The 16,354-nt window shown below is 35.4% G+C and overlaps 1 protein-coding gene across 1 annotated transcript in view; it reads right to left on the bottom strand.

Annotated features, from left to right (window-relative positions):
- Positions 1-16,354, bottom strand: part of LOC130223005 (plexin-C1-like) — a 31,749-nt gene that overhangs the window by 11,685 nt on the left and 3,710 nt on the right. Inside the window, exons 11-21 of the mRNA XM_056455656.1 lie at positions 16,139-16,318; positions 14,823-14,931; positions 14,194-14,364; positions 13,913-14,065; positions 13,698-13,806; positions 13,510-13,611; positions 8,917-9,020; positions 8,760-8,801; positions 8,335-8,459; positions 5,154-5,352; positions 4,931-5,077 (exon numbers count right to left, since the gene is read on the bottom strand). Of these exons, the coding sequence (XP_056311631.1) occupies positions 4,931-5,077; positions 5,154-5,352; positions 8,335-8,459; positions 8,760-8,801; positions 8,917-9,020; positions 13,510-13,611; positions 13,698-13,806; positions 13,913-14,065; positions 14,194-14,364; positions 14,823-14,931; positions 16,139-16,318 (1,441 nt within the window). The remainder of the gene's footprint in view (positions 1-4,930; positions 5,078-5,153; positions 5,353-8,334; positions 8,460-8,759; positions 8,802-8,916; positions 9,021-13,509; positions 13,612-13,697; positions 13,807-13,912; positions 14,066-14,193; positions 14,365-14,822; positions 14,932-16,138; positions 16,319-16,354) is intronic.

Below are 16,354 nucleotides of genomic sequence, written 5' to 3'. Positions count from 1 at the left end.
TTCGTAGATTTCTATTAGATTTTCACTGACAGCCCAAGTTTAGCCTTGTTTTAGCCCAACTGTCTATGTTTAGAGGTCTATTAGACGTCTATTAAACACAAAATTCTTTGCAGTGTACCTGTTTAAAATGAGTTGAAACAACGCAATTCTTGTCATTTCTTTGGCCAATATATTTGTTTTATGTTCAGTCCACTTAAATTTGTAAACCATTAAGTTAACTTAAGCGTTTTGTGTTGGGACAGCATGAAAGAATTGTGTCGGTCCAACTACTTGATTAGGAGATTTGTAGTTCCCAGCATGCTTTGCGCAGGATTGAATTAACAGAGGGAAATGTTGACAATAACAGTAAACTTAGGTGCTTAAAATGAATGGAAAGACTTCACTTTAATCTTCACTTTAGTTTGAAGATTTAGAAGATTTTTATGTAATGCTTTGAGTTTTGAGATTACCACCTTGCAGAAGCACCCATGCTTTTGGTGTTGGCAGTTTAATCAGCAAAAATGCAGTTTTTGCTTTGCTCGGTGAGCAATAACTGTCCTAAAATGAGTTCTGAGATCGGTCTTAATCAAATGTATACACTCAAAAAAATTATTCAAAGATAATTCCTTGGATTTACTAAATTTCTTTAAGTTAATTGGTTGTAAAAAATGTATATCAGCTGAATTTAAACAAAGAAATTAAGTTGAACATTACTATATTTAATTTGATTGATTAAATTCCACCCATAAAAATTGCTTGCAACAATTTTGCAGAAATCTCTTTTTCTAATGTCTGCAAAATGGCTCTTTTAGATAATTTAGGATAACTTCAAATAAAACTCAAACTTCGAAATGTACAATTAATAGACGTGATATTATCAGACTTTTGAGTTTAAATAAAAAAAAATACAAATGTATTTAAACTTTTATTTGATAAAATCACGTTAAACCAACTCAATTGCATTTAATTGTGTAAATTGTGTTTTAGCTGGTGCTACACAAATTGATTGGATGGAAATCCTGTGCTCAATTAAATTAAGTTCATCCAAATTTTTTGAGTTATTTTTTGAGTGTATGAGCTGGACTTAATATATTGAAATTAAAATCAACTTAAATTACATTTTAGATTAGTTTAAATTAAGGAAATAAAAAAAATACATTGGATATTTTGCTCATAATATCTGCAACCATCAGAATCTTCCATAACCTACATGTTCAAATCCACAAAACAATGCTGTACAACAACAATAAAACACCATCAGTAAAATAAAAACCTAAATTACTCTCTTAAGTTTCTCTCTCATTCTATATACACTCAAAAAGTATGTTTGCTGCTTGTTCAAACTACTTATTTAAAATTAAATTCTTGAGTTTTTGTTGAGGGACAACTTAATTGTTTTATGTTCAACTAATACGTTAACTTAATTCTTTCATGTTGCTCTAACACAAATTAATTGTATGGATCCCAGCATTTTTTACAGTGTACTTAGTGCAGACCTGTTGATAGATATGTATCAATAAACCTTTATTGCTTATAAGTAGACGAACACAGAATCGGGAGATTTCCAGATTTGTTAGCCCATCGTTGAGTCTATTTATTTACTTATGTAAATGTGAGTAAATATATACATTTATTCAGTTTTTAATATTATTTCAGTAATATTATTGAATAATGTCAATTTATGTATGATTTAAGTACAATACAGTTTGTAATGTAGTGATGTAATGAAAGTAATACTTTCTGTCTACTGAAAAGTAGATATATTATATGACTATTTGACTTACTTTTTTTTACCAAACAAGTTAATCTAATTGGATTTGCAATGTAAACCTTAAATAAACGTTAAAAGTTAAGTTTTTAGTTCTGGAAATTATTTCTCATAAATTCGCTGATTTTTTTACAAATGTCTGTCCGGCCCTACCTATAAGTCCACTTAATTTTGTTCACTAAAAATATTCTCCCTTTAACTGTAATCTTTGTTGTAATAAAGGGGCAAGATTCAATATTAGTCTATAAGTTAAATTGTCTTCTGACACAAATAAGTGTTTTTGTGGCAGTTATTTGCTTGTCAAAACAGGTACAGCCCGGACTGGTTAGAGGAAGGCTTGTGCAAGCTGATATCCTTTGCAGAACACAAAATGCAGAAGTAAAATATCACACCAGTCTGACCGTGAATTGCTTCTGGTAAATTCTGGGGGGAAGATGGATTGAACACATGACTCTGGCCAAATACTGTCATTAACCTTTCCTCTTTCGCACAAGTGCTTATAAGCAAAAAGAAAAATCAGCTAGACACAAATGGATCAGTATGACACAGCAGGTCAGGAAAAAAACTAGGAAGAGAAAACGAGAGGAACCAAATTAAAGCTGTAATAAAAGTCTCAATGGCTTTTGACTGAAAGAGCAACAGTGTATCTACATGTAAGAAAGCAACACATGATTCCTTGCGCAAGATGTTTTGAGAAACACACGGAAGGAAGTTAGAGAATGTTTTCTGTGGTTGAAGGACGGAGGTAAAGGTAGCAGACTAAGCAGAAGTTTATGGGCAGTTAATGTGGGCAACATTTTAAAGTGTAATTTTTATAATGGGACAAAACTTTACTTGAATTATTTTTAAGAAATATAATCACTTTAAAAACAAATCTATAAACGGTCAAATTGTTCAGGCAATTTTTTTATAAAGTAACTTTAGGTGTTATTAACACTCTAAGGGGCCCTACCATTCACCCGGCGCAAGTGTTTTTTTGTTTTTTTTCTAGTTTCAGCCCAGCGCTGGTTTCCTTATCACGTTTTGCACCATGTTGTTGCAATAGCAAATGCATCTGCACCACTTTGTGCACTCATGAGCATGCTGGTCTAAAAAGGAGGTATTTTAGGGCACATTGTTGATGTGTTGCTATTTTGAGGTGACTGAAATAGACTGCGCCAGTGACCAACTAAAGTTAAGCTGGTCTTAAGTCAATTATTAGTTATTAGTTAGTTATGCGCCTATGTGAGTCTAAAGAAGACTTATTATGATTCATTATTAGTTAGTTATGCGCCTCTGTGAGTCTAAAAAGGGCATACACCTTGCTTAATACACACACAGGGATGTACAGCAATACACAATATATTTCCATATGATGAATTAAATGATTAAAATGTAAAGTAAAATTTCTGTCAACATAAATATAAAAACACTACTTCCTCCTATACTTTCTTCACCTTGGGGAGCTTTGGTGGAATCCAGCTCTGTTGTAGTCAGTTTATTTATGGCATTTTACATTTGTTTAATGTTATTGTTATCAGTAGTATTTATTATATGCATTTTTGTATTTGTTTTTATACCTTTTTATTTTTTTATTTGTCCACCTGTTGAGTTTTAAAGAGATATGCATCACCATATAAGGCATAGGAACATTAAGTGTGTTTGAATATAACTCAGTTTTGTGACCACATTTCATTGTTATTGTTCATTTATTAGTTTGGTGGAAATTAGAACTGAATTTAGAAATAGTTTAGAAACAAATCAGTGGGCTTAACAAACGAAATTATGAAATAGCGTCCACCACCATTGTCCAAAATGTATAGTCGAAAGGAAGAGGCCAAACGGAAGAGCCTCGTTCTATAAATTGTATCTATCCTCATGTAGATGGTCTTTAACCAACTTCTCGCTAATGAATCGTCCAGTTTTCTACTTACAAAATCAGTCATGTTAATAGCGAGTGGGCAATCGCCAACCTGATTCCACCAAGTAGGACATGTTGATCCAGAAACAACATTAAAATCAGCCAATCAGAATTAAAGGATATGTTTACCGTTTATGCTAAATTTAGGCTTAGGGTTAGGTTTATGCACTTCTACATGATTTTTATCCAACTGTTATTCCCCTCTGATTTTGGGAATAATTTACAGATATGGTTGGGTTTAGAGGTAGAGAATTCTGTAGAACAAAAAGGATGTTCCGGGATCAGCACAGAAGTTAATCCAGGATCGCATCGTACTTGGCAAAATCATGATGTGCAATGCGCAATGGTGCAATGGAACTAAATCCTGAATGGAAGATGAGAGTCTGATTGGCTTAATGCACAATAAGGACAACCCTTTTAGACAGACAGACTATTTTTTTCCATCCTTAAAATAGCAAAAGTTAAAGCTTTTGAAATATCTGAGTATTTCTCAGTGCTTTCAATTAATACAAAAATACACACAATGATACTGTTGTTGACTAGTTTTTAGATGCAAAAATATAAGGTTATGGCGGCAAAATATAGATTCTTCAGATCTCTGAAAGTTAAAATATATAAAGATGGAATAGTTATGATTGATAGGCAATATGTATAATTGACAGATGTGTAATCGTACACTGCTGTTCAAGTTAATGATCTGTAAAAGAAAGAAATTAAGACTTTTATTGAGAAATTATACTATATTTCAAATAAATGCTTTACTTATTATAAATGCTCTTCTGAACTTTTTTTAAATGAAGAACAGTTACAACCAAATATTAAGCAGCATGGCTGTTTTCTTTTTAACAAAATAACAATAAGAAATAATCAACAACAATTACGTAAAGGTAATAAAAAGTACTTAACGCAAAAAATCTGCAAATTTCAATAATTTGAGAAGGACTGCGGGACACTGAAAACCAGAGTAATTCAGCTTTGCTTTCACAAAAAAATTAATGCTTGTGAATATATTTAAAAAGATCACAATCCTCTCACTGTAAATTATGAAAAATATTTCCCACTACTGCTATTTTTCCTGTATTTTTGCACAAACAAAATGCTACCTGTGTCAAACCACACCGAGGAAAGGTTTGATGTTTTTTATTTAAAATGAATTAATAAAACATGAATGTGAAAACATGAAAATTACAGCAAGGTACTTCTGAAGTTAGTACTTTCCAGAATTAACTTCACAAACACTTCCTCATTTGCATAAAAGAGACAGTGAAAGCGGAAATACTGACCAGGGGCTCAAAGTCCTGCACTTGGCAGAGAAGCCAATCTTCGCTGAGTGTATAAAGAGCCTTTTCTGTCACCGAATCCACCGGGCCTTTAGAGATCTGCTGAGTCAAAGCTGAAACCAGCAGGAACAACTGCTGTCCTACTGATTCCTACATAGAAAACACACTCATTATGTCCATAAATTTGCAAGAACATACAGTTTATACTGTAAGTGAATGAACACACCCTGAGGAAGCCGTAAAGACAGATGGACATCCAGTTGGTCAAGAGCTTCTCCACTATGGACTCTGTGCGGCGCAGGAGAAGTTTGGGATTTGCATTGCTGGATTGGTCCATCAGACTCTGCAGAAGATTCTCCATTATTTCTGTGAGATAAAGCAGGTCTCCGTGGAGAGCCAGAGTCAATAGAGATGCCACTGTGCATCTGAGAGAGAAGGGAAAAAACACAAGCTGTTAAGAACAAAAAAAGATGAGCAGACTAAAGGTAAAACCAGCGAGTGAATTAGATCAATTTATTTTTAAAACGCAAACCTAGAAACTAACCACTGTTGCGTTTCCTGAACAACGAGACTCGCCTGACACACAATTTGACATACACTTTGACTAAACAAACTAGAAGACGTAAAGTTAAAATTATATATATATATATATATATATATATATATATATATATATATGGAAGAAAAAGAATATAAAATATGTATTGTACTGAATGTTGATTTGCTTATTTTGTTAGTGTGTGATGTTTTTAAGTCCAAATGTCACATTTAGAGACACTAAGAGAGAAATGAAGCTTCTAACCACAGATTTAAAAACAAGTTTGTTTGTCAGCATTCGTCGAAACTGTGGATTTAGGAAACACTGATTCATTGAGTTATGCTGATAACAGCACAACTTGTGACCATAGTTGTCTAACAAAGCTTTTTGGAAATGCATCAATTATCTTAACCTGTTTAAATCTACTGTACACCGTTTCTTATTACTTATAACTGGAAGCTCTAAAACATCCTGGTTCTGAATGTAAGGGAGACACTGCATTTCCGTTCCCTCCTTTGGGAAATGTGGGCTATAACTGGGATCCTCCCCTTCAGACCAGGAACTCCAATGCTCTGTCGGTACAACACTTTGGAAAAGTGTGTGGGAAACACCACAGTAGCTGGACTTTGCCACGCCTTGCAGCCTTCCAGTGTCCTTGGACACATAGCTGGGCCAGGATCTCATGATTACCTGAGAGTAGACCGGCCTGGCACAACTCGCTGACCAAAAATGCCTCTGGATCCCCAACCCTCTTGATTGATGTCAACGTGACCAGCAGCTGTCTTCATGGACAGAACCTTAAAGAAGTCAAGTGGCTAGAACGGACCTTGCAGCAGACCACTGAGGCTACAGAGAGATTCCAAGAGAGCATGAGAGGGGGGCGAGATGGATATAACCATCTTGCACCTCTGTGAAAGATGATGAGTTTATGCTTTCTCAGAGTGGCATCATCCACCACATCATGGTGAGCGGAGATGGTGGCAACTTAAAATCTTCAGCGTGGAGGGTGACAGCCTCAGCTCTCGCTTATCCTGAAGGAAGCATGTCCAGGGTTCTTCTCGAAGAGAAGCGCACCACACAGCGAATAGATTCCACTTCAGGGCAAGGCATGCCCCTTAGAGGGTACTCTAGCCTGAGTGATGGTGTAGGTCACCTAAGTCTTCCGCACTCAATTTAGAAACCATCCATGGAAGTTCCAAAAAATCCTCAGGGGAATTCGTTAAGAAGGGGCCATCACAAGGCGTGTGAATTTGGAAACTCAGGTCCAGTTTGGCCACAGAGGCACAACAAGCAGGACCTGCTCCTTGTTTTTCCTGACCTTGCACAGGTTCAGCGCAAGCTTATTGGGGGAAATGCATGTTGTGCAAGCATTAGCCCCCATGTTGCACCCCTGTAGTTCAGGTGCTTTATACTCAGACGATTGTAACCTGTAAGAGCTGCGCTCAGCCAATTCATCAGCAGTAGCTGGTGCTCACGTGATTCCCCAAAGTGTTGTATCGACATGGCATTGGAGTTCCCGATCTGAAGGGGAACTGTTTTTTTGGTTTTGGGTAAGAAATTTATGCTTTATAAACATTTAAAAATTAAAATGTCACATGACCAGGGGAGTTTATGTACTTCTTGCTTGCACTTCTAGAAAATGTCCATTTAAATTTGTTATTAGTGAGACTTGTGAAATATAATGCAATTCCCCCTATGATTTTTCACACTGTTCACTTTTGTGACCAAAATAAAGCCTAATTTATCCAACATGATATCAAAGGAGGCAAATGTGTGTGTAGCGGGAGGTCTAAGAGTAAAAATTTTTTTAAAAATTAAAAAAAACAAATAATATATATATATATATATATATATATATATATATATATATATATATATATATATATATATATATATATATATATATATATATATATATATATATATATATAAATTGTTATTTGTAATAAAAATCTGTAATTTAGACCCAATGATGTACTGTGTTGTCTAAATTTTCTGTATTTTGTTTAGTTATCAATAAATTATTTATTTCATTTATCATTGAATCCTAAGTGTAATAGTTTTATTTACTTTTTGTCATCTGATAATATATCCTATACAATTTACTGCTTAAAAATCTAAATAAATGTATGCTTTTTATTGTAGATTTTTTTTCATTCTGTTACTTATTTTTAACGCTTGCTATAGTTTAATCTTTGTGGGGTTTCGTGTAATATTTGTCTTAAGAGATAGGAAGGACTGTCTATGTTTCAAGGTTTAATAAAATGTTCTTCTAAAGCGGATTGATAAAACAACATTTTTGAAATTGCACTGGTCAGATACAAATAAGATTATTCAACAAACGTTTTATCATCTGATTTCCATTGTATTGGGTTCCAGACAAAATATGGTGTGATTGATTTGGGATATCAGACAAAACGTGCTGCTAACTGGTTTTGGGAATCAGACAATCAATCATCTACACAATCTAGTTAAGAGGCTGACTCTGATATTATTGGCATGAATGGAGATTCAGCCTAACACCAAGCAAATAAAGCACTTTGAATCTGAAATTTAATAGATTGAATAAAATCAATCATGCTGATGTATATAACAATCATGTGCATAAACAATTTTTTGTTATATTTATAAATGCTGCTCAGGCAAGTGTTCGAGCAAAACCATCACGGCAGTTAAGTATTTTGAACTTAAAAAGAAACTAGGCACATGAATGTTTCAGTGTGGTCAACGTTTTCAGAATAGACTTCTAAAGAAAACACGCAGACATTATCTCTGTTGACAGCTAGACAGATCAAAATAGCCCCAACTATCACACAGAGGTAAGAATGTATTTAAAACCTCTATGGCAAGTGTGTTGTTTTTAACTTACTTGTCTTTAATGCTGAAGTTTTTCTGTTCCTCTAATGCATGCACAAAACAACTGAGAAACTGCTTATCTCTGATCAGCTCAGCAAAAGCCAGACATTTCTCATCGACAGTTGTTTGCGCAGAGTCCTGGCCACAAGAAAAGACAGTAATAGAGTTAAAACCTTAAGCCTGGTTTCACAGACATGGTTTAGGCTTAAGTTCAATATTTAAATTACTTTTTTTTAATAAATATGGCTTACAAAGAAACAAAAAGCAGAACTGGTATCCATTTTGAGACAAAACAAAAACTCTGATTTTTAAGACCAGTCAGTGCAAGATACTTTAATTTGAAACAGTATTGAAGCCTCGTCTGTGAACGCATGGTAAGATTTATACAGTGTGATATGTTTATATTTCATACAAACTAAAGATAATGCAACATTTTACCTCCCCAATGTCTCTGATCATGACTGCTGCCAGAGTACCAGCCTGGAAAATAGAAGAATACAAGAAAAAACATCTATTATTTTGAATAAATGCCTAAAAAGTCTCTGATAGTGCATAAGCATCAAATAGTAAACTTAAATAAATAAAACTCTTCAACCTCTGGAAAGAAGATTCTTGAGGCAAAGTGTTTATAATCCAGAAAAGGTATGGCCCCAACGTTATCAATTAAGTCCGATTTTTCTGTTTGCAAGTCAACAAAACCTGTTAAAACAAACATAAACAATTAAACATGGAACAGTGGCAGGAGTATGAAGTCCAGATCACATAGCTGTCTTACGTTTATAGCTAATGAAAGTTTTTCCACCAACTGAACAATCAGTATTTTGTAAACAAACAACAGTGCAATTCAAATGACTTCTACTTCTATACCCCCAGGCCTTGTTTCCATTCTTGTCAAGAATTGATAATAATAATAATAATAATAATAATAATAATACATTTTATTTGTATAGCACTTTTCCTACATGCATGCAACTCAAGTGCTTCACAAACAACAAACAAGCATTAAAATAAACCACATAAAAATGTATAGACCTAAAGCATAATAAACAACAAATATATACTCAGATAAAAGCATATATGTACACGCATATATGCATGTATCCACACAATAACACACACATTAGACCTCACATATGCATCGACACACACCTTACATGCATACATACAAACACCTACACAATATACATAAAATGCATACACTTCACAAATGATTGTATTCATACGCAATTTTAAAAGATGCGTCTTAACACGCTTTTTAAAAACATGAATCATGCTACAAACTTGACTAAGGCCTATGAGAAATGTAGGTTACAGTTCCCATGGTGCAGCAGTTTAACAAGTTACCAGCTGCCTCTTTCCTTTTGTAGTTTTGTAGTCTACTACACTAAAAATGTTATGTTGGGGCCAAAACAGTGGGATGAAAGAGGAATATGCCTAAAAGAGCCCTCGGTGCTAAGGGGGATTGCAATGTCAAGGAAGACGAGAAAAATCATTATTGCTAATGGATGCTTGTTGCACTTGTGTTAAGGCCGGCTCACACTGTGCGATTGTTATCATCCTGAACGATTGTAGCACGTCAGACTGTCCGAACATGGGTCCCATGTCACACTGTAAGATCTCAGCAGTCATAAAGTCAGACTGAATGGCAATGAAGACGTGCCAAACATGAAAGAAAAAGCCCCTAGAGTTTGACGTCATCCACGCCTGACACTTTCACTATCCCACGTTCTGAAATTATTCCTCACAGCAAACGTAAACAATCTATAGAGGCAATTTTGCACACAGCGAATCTCAATAATTAAACCAGGAAGAAAAAAACTGTTTCGACATTTCCCTGCGGTCAATTGAATTGTCGCATGGATTACGTCATCAGATTTGTCACTCTTAATGGTTCTTGGATTGACACTCATCGCAGCTGTTGTCACACTGCAGGAAAGTGTCTGAAATCTTCTGACACTGCATGAACTTCATCGGAGGAGATATCTGATTGCAGCGGGCAATAAACGGCTGTCTGTGAACATGTCAAACCAACGATCAACGATTACTGATTTGAATCTTTTAGGATTTCCCAAATTTGTCTCAGATGACAAAATCGTGGCTAAAATCTTACAGTGAGCGGGGCTTTAAAAAGATTTCCCCATATTGTCTGATCATAAAGGGCAGCTGTCTTCTACAGGGTGTGCTATGATGCTAAAAAAATGCTAAAAAAGGGGGAATTTTGCTAATTTCCGCCACAGTAAGGAATAACTATTCCACAGGATGGAGCAGTGTACTGCTAAGTACCTGTTGGGTGAGCCATCGTACAATCATACTTTACAATTCAGTACAATTATATTGCATTGCATTTGATGGGCCTCTAATCTTGTTTAGGACCACAGCGGTATGTTTGGAGAGTTGGACTACAGTTTTTTTTATTCTTTCCCTCTCTTAAAACTTGATATAAAGGAAAAGAGCCCCTACTGTTGAAGGGGAACAAGATGCTAAAGACGAAAGACTGGAAGAGAATAAAACCAGCTGTTGTCCACAGTTGCTCATTTTAGTGTAGCTGTTATGACTTGCTAGGATAGACAGATGAGCTTGTTATGTCCACTGGGTCACAGAGGGATGATTGTCATCTACCAGGGGACAGAGTAGTCGCAATCATTTACTGGACGCCAGAGCCTGCAGCTTCTGTATACACTGTCACAAGTAGGAGCAGGTAGCTTGAAGGACAATTGGGCTCACTGCTGGATGGCCAAATTTGGGGGATACCTGAAATTTGGTCTCCAATCACCAAGGGAAGATAAGATAGGAGATTCAATAAGGAAATCTTTTTTTCCTTCTCCTTCTCCCCTTTTTCCTATGATTCTCTTTTCCCTCACTCTCCTTGCTTTTACCTTATCTCTAGTTGATAGTGTTGTAAGGCTGAAAATCATCAAAATTATTTGTTTTGTATTGCAAACCATATCCTTCTTACCAAAAGAGACAATTCAAAGTTTAAAACAAAGAAAAAAGTGCTAATTAAAATCATGGCCCGGTTGCATGATAGTACTTAAGCTAAGAAAACCTTTATTTTGAAGGTTAAAGCTACCCTTAGTAAAACTCAACTTAAAAGGCTCGACTTAAGGAATTTAGGGCTGGCATTAAGTATTCCCCTCTTAATGATCTAAGTATTCCCATAACCATTGCTACAAAGTCCTTAGTAACCATTTCCTCTTGACAAATTTAAGGGACCAAAACAGCCCCTTTAAATGAGCAAATGGCATTCAAAATGCAAGCAATCTCACCAAATAAAAATTATAAAAGACTTGCAGGAACGTAAAAATCATAGATGAATAAAACCATTTAATAAACAAACTACCCTGTAGGCACAGGACGTATACAGTACATGACGTTAAATTGACGTTGTAGCCCAACGTCATGAGGATATTAGATTTTGTTTGGAAATGAAAATCAGGTTGACATCAGAACCCAACGTCAGGGCGACGTTAATGTCTAATGTCCAACCTAAAATGAACCTAAAATCAACCAAATAGCAACGTCTAATCATGTTACACCTTGACGTTGTGTGGACATTACCACTATGACATTTATCAGATGTTGGATTTTGATCACTTTCCAACACAACCATAAAACCAACCAAATATCAATGTAAGTCCTTATTGGACATCAAAATAATGTTGTCCTTAGACTCTGGCTAGTCAATGAATTTTGGTCACCTGACATCATGATCTAAATCTAACCTAATATTAATGTCTTATGATGTTGTGTGCCTGCTGGGTAATATACAGAGTGTGTCAATAGCACGTCTGCACAGGAGTGCATCTGAAATTGCAGTTTCAGTGCAGCTTCAAAATCCAGGCCAAGTTTTATATGTCCTCCATACATAATGTTGAGACCGAAACGATAAGGGAAAGTCTCAACACTGAACAACTAAAGTAGACACCACCTTACAAATGTCAGTGTTGTTTGAGTAAAGTAAAAATGGTTCAGGGAAACTCTACTCTGAGTTGGATGATGGGGGAATGCTGGGTAATGAGAGACACCTGTGCAACACGCCTGTTTCAAGTCCCAGAGAACACTTCCAGAAAGACATAAAGAGCAGCAAAAATAGTAGAGGCCACTTTATATTTATTAAAGTTTGTTTATGCTGAGCAGGCCTCTTTTCTTCCCACACTATGAACAGTGCAACATTGAAGGCAAATCCCGCGAGGAAAAAAAAGAGGTCTTTCTTGTTGCTGAAAACAGCTGCTTCCTACAGCTGCTCGGTGCAGTGGTGCAGGAGTGACCTGCCAGTGGACCTATCAATTTACTGCTGTATGTTGGGTAATGGTGGGGTGACTGTCATCAACCACCCCTTTCACACAGTAATACCAATAAAAATTTGTAAAATTCTATAACAACTTTACTGGTAAATTAAAAAAAAACTGTTGTCCAAATGTGTTCAAGAAAAGCACCACTCACAAATATCCATTCCAAATCACTGGACAATTCTGGCATTATTAAAGAAATGACTTCTCAATGACTGCTCTTGTTTTTTTTTAACAGACAGGGGGTCTGTATTTTTGTTGATGGTTTCATTCTTGGTTAAAACTTTTGCATTCATACAGCTTTGTAAAATACTGAACAATAAAAGAAAAAAATGATCGGTAATGTACAAAGGCAGAGTAGCTATCTGCAGCTAAAAAAACTATATGTTTTTACTGTATACATTACAGCAGTCAGTACCAAAGCTAAACCTGCAAAAAAACGCTAATAAGATAACTTACACATATGACTAAACAGAAGTTTAGTCATATGTGTGACTAATGTGCAATTATGAATTGATTGATTGATTGATTGATTGATTGATTGATTGATTGATTGATTGACTGATTCATTCATTCATTTTCCTTCTGCTTAGTCCCATATTTATTAGGCGTCGCCCCAGCGGAATGAACCGTCAACTATTCCAGAATGTTTTAAGCAGCGGATGATCTTCCAGCCGCAACGCAGTACTGGGAAACACCCTGGCATTCACACACAGACTCAAACACTATGACCAATTTAGTTCATCCAATTCACCTTTAGCGCATGTCTTTGGACTGTGGGACTACTTGTTTGACCCTCTTTCAGTATAAATCTATGACAAACTTCTTGAGAAATAAATATAGTGATGTCTGCCTATGCAAACACCACATCATAAAGAGCAGTTTTAAAGGTGACTGACCTTGCCGTATATCCCTTCTAATGTTGCTTTCCATCAATTCCAGTTGATCGTTCATTTTCTTACTCATTTGTTTCTGGCTCTTTCGATGAACAATGACTCCGACTTCAAGGATGAGCACAAACACACACAGTATTAGTCCTTGTGGGACTAATGTTAAAATATGCAACATAAATCTGAAATCCACTTACCAACAGCACCCAGAATTATGATCACAATCAACACGACAAGGATGGAAAAATACTTCATACCACTTGGAGACTCAAAGGTTTTTTTAACATAAAAATGACCAATGCTTATCTGAAAAATATAACATGATAATCTTTTTATTTAAAATATTCAATTATTGCTGATCAATTAATTAACTAATTAAACATATTTTGCATAAAGACATATTTACACTCACATTGAGTGAATCCAATGCTCCAGGATCACCTTTAATCTTACAGATAACAGCATTGGATTCAATCCTCTCTACAACACACTGATACCCCTCATCTCCACGTAAACCTGCCACATTCACCTCACTCATATTCAAATTCAACTCATCTTCATTTTTCTGAGAAAGAGAGAATATGGGATTGTGATAAGGTTGGGAGATTCACATGGTGATGTGCAGAAAAACTGACTGCTCATATGAGTAATGTTTACAGAGAGATTTTAAGACTATATATATTTGAAACTTACCTTTATGTTCACCTGTAGATCATGAGCCACCTGTAATGTAGTGAATCCAGTGAATACTGGATCAGGCTTGTAAGAGAAATCCTGCACACAGGCTACAGTGGAGTTTCCAACATTCAGTGACAAGTTAGAGTGATCACTGCCTTCATAACGGGGAGAATAAACCCACATGCTCTGAAAAAGATAATACACATATCCCGAGAGATAATAAAAAGTGACATTTGACAGCAAATAGAAAGATAAGAATATCTTAAAGTAAGAATATCTTAACACTCCAACAGATAAGCTGAAGATTATTTTCATGCTATGGGTGGTAACTGACAATCAATAATTCAATTGACTAGTTCCTTAATATATTGTTTAAAAAAAACAACTAATCAATCAAATAACACTATTTTCAAATATCCTAGACATCAAAACAGTTTGGAGATCAGTGAGATGCTAAAGTAAAGGAACTTTTTAAAATAAGTTCATTTAACAGTTATTTTTAAATTAATAATAAACTGTGCCAAGCGACACTGCATATACTACATGTGTGAGCTGCTTGAAGATTCTGAAATTATAAATAGCAGAGTTTGTTTGTCAGATGAAGTGCTGTGTGTTCCTGTAGAAGAAATAAACTCATGTCTCACCCCTGAGCTTGCGTCATACTGGGTTTCCAGCACTTTATTAGAAGATTGAACAATAACTGACTCCACAAATTCCATATTGGTCCCCTGAACATGAATCTTCCTTCCACCACTGAATGATACACATAAAATATCAAAGACTAGCATTCACATTTTATTACTTCCCACCTCCCAGTTTTTGTGTATGTGGGTCTAGCATGGGCAAGCCCATAGACACATGGATGTTAAACTGTTAAAAGTTACAAGCTGGCTGTCATAGAGCAGGTTGCTTGGAGAAAATGACCAATGACTTTCACTTCTGCTTTCATTCTGTGCTGTCTTGCATATATTTGTGGACTATTACTTTCCAAATATTTTCTCCAGATAAACATCATTCTTGTAAATTTGGTGATTAAAATAGACTGTATGCCATTAGATTTCCTAATTTGAATATACAATTGAAGTCAGAATTTTTAGCCCCACTTTGAATTTTTTTCTTCTTTTTAAAATATTTCCCAAATTATTTTTAACAGAGTAAGGAAATGTGTTATTTGTTTTATTTTGGCTAGAATAAAAGCAGTTTTTAATTTTTTATGAACCACTTTAAGGTCAAAATTATTAGCCCCTTTAAGCAATTTGTTTTCTATTGACCTTATTCTTCAATGCGGAAGTGTGCGCGTTTTTGCGATTGTTTTAGAACTTCCGATTCAGCTGCCTATGGGAGAAATGACTAGGAATAATAAACGGCAGAAAACGGTTAAACTACTTACTCTACAAACAAGTGTTTGCACGACAATACAGACAAAGTAGAATAATATAATAAGAAAATATCAGTTTGCAACACCAAGCAGCAAAACAGGCTGTTTTTAAACGTTTAAAAATTAATGGAAGTGAATGAGACCGGAAGTCTCGAGCCAAAATGATTCAAATGGCTGCGCCCACTCGTACGCGGAAAATAAGGTGAATGAATAGTCTACAGAACAAACCATTGTTATACAATAACTTGGCTAGTTACCCTAACCTGCCTAGTTAACTTAATTAACCTAGTTAAGCCTTTAAATGTCACTTTAAGCTGTATAGAAGTGTCTTGAAAAATATCTAGTCAAATATTATTTACTGTCATCATGGTGAAGATAAAATAAATCCGTTATTAGAGATGAGTTATTAAAACTATTATGTTTAGAAATGTGTTGAAAAAATCTTCTCTTCGTTAAACAGAAATTTGGGAAAAAATAAACAGGGGGGCTAATAATTACGGGGGGCTAATAATTCTGACTTTAACTATATGTGATGTTAAGGCACAGATGTGATGTGGAAGGTGATCTGAAAAATGGTTTTACCTTCTCCAGCTGTTTCTAGGCTGTACTCCTGTGCATTTGGGCTGGGAACTGTAAATGATGATGCTGTTACCATGACAATGGTCGTCAGGGGTAACAACACACATTCTCTCTGTTCCTTTAGTTTCACTGGGAGGAATGTGGAAGCTTAGAGTATCACTGGAGCGATCAAACACTGGAGATCTGGAGGAAAACAATCATGCACATTTTACTTATATA

This window comes from Danio aesculapii, chromosome 4 (genome assembly GCF_903798145.1).
Source record: "Danio aesculapii chromosome 4, fDanAes4.1, whole genome shotgun sequence".
In the NCBI taxonomy this organism is placed as follows: domain Eukaryota; kingdom Metazoa; phylum Chordata; class Actinopteri; order Cypriniformes; family Danionidae; genus Danio; species Danio aesculapii.
The sequence above is the reverse complement of the archived record's forward strand: the minus strand, read 5'-3'. Positions and strand labels throughout refer to the sequence as shown.